Source organism: Rhagoletis zephyria, unplaced genomic scaffold, assembly GCF_001687245.7.
Source record: "Rhagoletis zephyria isolate East Lansing unplaced genomic scaffold, Rhagoletis_zephyria_1.1 Rzeph_scaffold_08700, whole genome shotgun sequence".
Taxonomy (NCBI): domain Eukaryota; kingdom Metazoa; phylum Arthropoda; class Insecta; order Diptera; family Tephritidae; genus Rhagoletis; species Rhagoletis zephyria.
This window is the reverse complement of record NW_016165780.1, coordinates 22,935-26,379: the sequence shown is the minus strand read 5'-3', so window position 1 is coordinate 26,379 and position 3,445 is coordinate 22,935. Positions and strand designations below refer to the sequence as shown.

The 3,445-nt window shown below is 40.9% G+C and overlaps 1 protein-coding gene across 1 annotated transcript; it reads right to left on the bottom strand.

Moving 5' to 3' along the window:
- Window positions 1-79: 79 nt before the first annotated feature.
- LOC108375266 (uncharacterized) lies at window positions 80-713 on the bottom strand. Its single transcript, XM_017631365.1, has 2 exons — window positions 454-713; window positions 80-379 (listed from the first exon to the last, which is right to left on the bottom strand). Exons 1-2 carry the CDS (start codon window positions 556-558, stop codon window positions 209-211), a joined length of 276 nt encoding a protein of 91 aa, XP_017486854.1. The 5' UTR covers window positions 559-713; the 3' UTR covers window positions 80-208.
- Window positions 714-3,445: the final 2,732 nt, after the last annotated feature.

Sequence of the window (3,445 nt, the reverse complement as noted above, 5' to 3'; positions counted from 1 at the left end):
TTCGATAAATCAGTAAATATTGAAGCTAATTTATTCAAAATTTATGCTTCCAACAATNAATTTAAGCAATCGTTATACTTAATTTTTTTGTACGAAACGGAATAGTTAGTAAAGATTTGTGAAATTCATCAGTTTAGGAAAGCAGTCTTAAGGTTCTACAAACAAAATATATTAGATTCCAGTGGGATCCATTAGAATGCTTGGCTAGCTAACTTTTTTTTGGTTTAATTTGCCGTTTTGCTAGCCATCGTGTATAGTCGTTTTTAATTCGTTTTGCTTTGGATTTGCGCAGACGCTCGTTAATATAATCATCACGCTCGCGCAACCAGATGCGCGCGTACTCCCAACCCATCAGCCAGTTCATCGGTACAGGGCAAGGCTACAAATATAAAACGGTTAAAAAATTGTTTTTTTTTTTTTTTTGCTGAATAAAGTTAAGTTCTGGAAACTTACGTCACTCTCGTATGAGGGCACAAATTTCTTCTGTTTTATGTAGACATGAGACTGTAGATTGTCCCGCGGCCGTATAATAAACGCTTTCGACCACTCCGCTTTCATTTTCGGCTTATTCAATTATTTTACTTTTTTAACATACGTATGTATGTATGTATGTAGATATGTATGTATATAGCGTTCAAAACAATAATAAGTAATACTTTTTAATTTTGAAAACACACAATTTTTTCAGAAAGACCGTACCTGACAAAAACCCCCATGACAAAATGGATGTGAAAATTCAATAAACCAGCTCCGCCGAGTGGTTTGTCGTCGTACGGCGGGTGTCTGAAAGCAGTAATTACTTAGATCGCCCGTTTGCTTAATAAACGACATGCATACATACATACATACATACATACATACAAACGTACATATCAAAACATTCAAGATTACCGGCGGGGTTCCTCAAGCCTCGGTGCTGGGACCGCTTCTTTGGAACGTGATGTACGACGGAGTACTTCGACTGCGGCTCCCGAAGGATGTAACGATAGTGGGATTCGCTGACGACATAGCTATTGTCGTAGTAGCAAAACATATATACGAGATAAAGGCAGCTGCAACCGCTGCAATAATGATGGTGTCACAGTGGCTGGACTCAATGGGGCTGGAGTTAGCTCAGCATAAGACGGAGGCAGTCCTAGTCACTGGAAGGAAAATCCGCGAGAGCCTCACTCTACAACTTAGGGACTGCGAAATCTTCACAAAGCCTGCCATAAAATATCTTGGTGTAATGATTGACGCAAGACTAACTTTCAAGGAGCATCTCGAATTTAACTGCGAGAAAGCGAGTAAGGTGTGTTGCGCCCTGACTAAAATGATGCTAAACCTCCGAGGGCCAAAACAAGCCCGCAGAAGATTGCTAGCCGGGGTTCTCAAATCTGTGATACTTTACGGCGCACAAGTGTGGAGTTACGCAGTGGAAGTAAGGTCATATGTTCGCGGTCTCAGGTCTGTCTACCGGCTATGTGCGCTAAGGGTTTGCTTTGCCTATAGTACCCTATCCGAAGACGCCGCTTTAGTACACTCTGGATTACACCCAATAGAGCTTCTGGCGATAGAACTGTCAATGAATACACCTAGCAATTTAACACTTCCTGCTAGGAAAGCACTAGCCCGTAAACACACGCTAGAGATGTGGCAGAAGAAATGGGACGAATCGTCCAACGGACGCTGGACACAATGACTAATACAAAACATCGAAAAATGGATCTCCCGCCCGCACGGCGAAGTTAACTTCCATTTAACCCAGATGCTCACCGGCCACGGCTGCTTCAGATCGTACCTGAAACGCTTCAAACACGAAGAGCTTGACCATTGCGAAGCGTGTGGTGATGGCATTATCGAAGACGTCGAACATGTTTTGTTCCACTGCCCGAGATTCGATCTGGATAGAAACCACATTCGCTCTGTATTTGGAGAACACCCCACACCTGAAAACATGGTAGTCCACATGATAGAATCCGTTGAAAAATGGGAAGCGGTGAACAATGCAGTCATGCACATTTTGACCCAACTGAGAAGAGATGAGCAGCGTCGAAATGGACGACACATAACTACGCACAGATGAAATATCTATCACCAGGCGCGATCTTTGTCGAGGCACTAGCTGCTGAGGCAAGAAGATAAGCTGAGGCGTTACGTAATAGGCGGACGAAACATGGCGGGCGGGGACGCATGGACCTGACAAGGGTGGGTGCTTTTTCGAAGACAAAGGACGGCTCCAAGTTGATGCAACTTTCAAACGGACTGTATCAGGACTGCAACGAATGTAGAGCTTCGTGCTCAACCCACCTCCCGACGAAATACTTGATGGTGGTACCGGGAGGGGAACGGTTCATGACGGTAGGAGGTTTAGTTTGGGTTAAAGTCTCACACTGACGGGGTTAGGCTTTCGATGCTTCCTCCTCGTAAAAAAAAAAAACATACGTACAAACGTACATACGTGCATACATATATGCATATGTATGTATATCAAAAAGGATTAGAATTCATTTTTCTAACCCAGACCCGTGCGCAGGGAAGTAATTTTGGAGGTTCAAACTAAAAAATCTATTGGTCGTGTCACTATAGGCGGATTCTATTCCAATTCATGCAGGGTGAGTGGGTTAAAAATTCGGAATCAAGTTTAATATGATTTTTCATGTTTTTAGGGCAAATAAAGAGACACGTATTTTTTATTTTACGAAAAAAAAAATTCCCTGAGTTACGAGCATTTGAAAATGATAGGACAAAGCATGATAAAACCATTACAAGGTAAAATCTTTCAGAGGCAGTCTGACGTTTGCCAGCAATATAATTTTAAAATTCGTACTCAAGCTCACACACACACATTCTCATTTTTAATCTCAACCCACTGAGAAAATATGTAGGTAGGCACCTTACGAGGTAAGCCTCTCCTCCCTCACTTTAACGTTGATGGCCATGATGACAATTTTGTTACTAAAAACTGAAAGAAAACATGGCTTACCACGTAACCAGTGGGAAACAACAACAATTGTGAACAATTTCATTTTTTTACTTTCAATTTTATATGATTTTAAAATGTTTGCAAACCTCAGAAAAAAAAATCATGGCCGACGAATTGAGAGAATGGTTTTACCATTATACACAAAAAAGAAGGTAGTTCCATTGTCACTTTTTCGTCGGCATATTAACAACCTGGCAATCAAGCAGATTGTGACATTTCGTGCTACCATATCCAATATCTAAAATTCTTCAAATTTTATTATTAAATTTTTGTTTATTTAAAGTATTTTGTTCTTAGAATCGAAATTTGAACAAGCTAGCGGCGGTCTTTTGTTGGGTATGGTTCGGTTGTTTGTACAATGATTTTGGGTTATTTTGTCCACACGCGTAACCCAAATAAAAACACTAAATTGTTAATAAATTCCGTGTGGAGTATGCACTTTTTTGTAAAAAAAAAAAACTGTGTAGCCGGAGTTGGGCA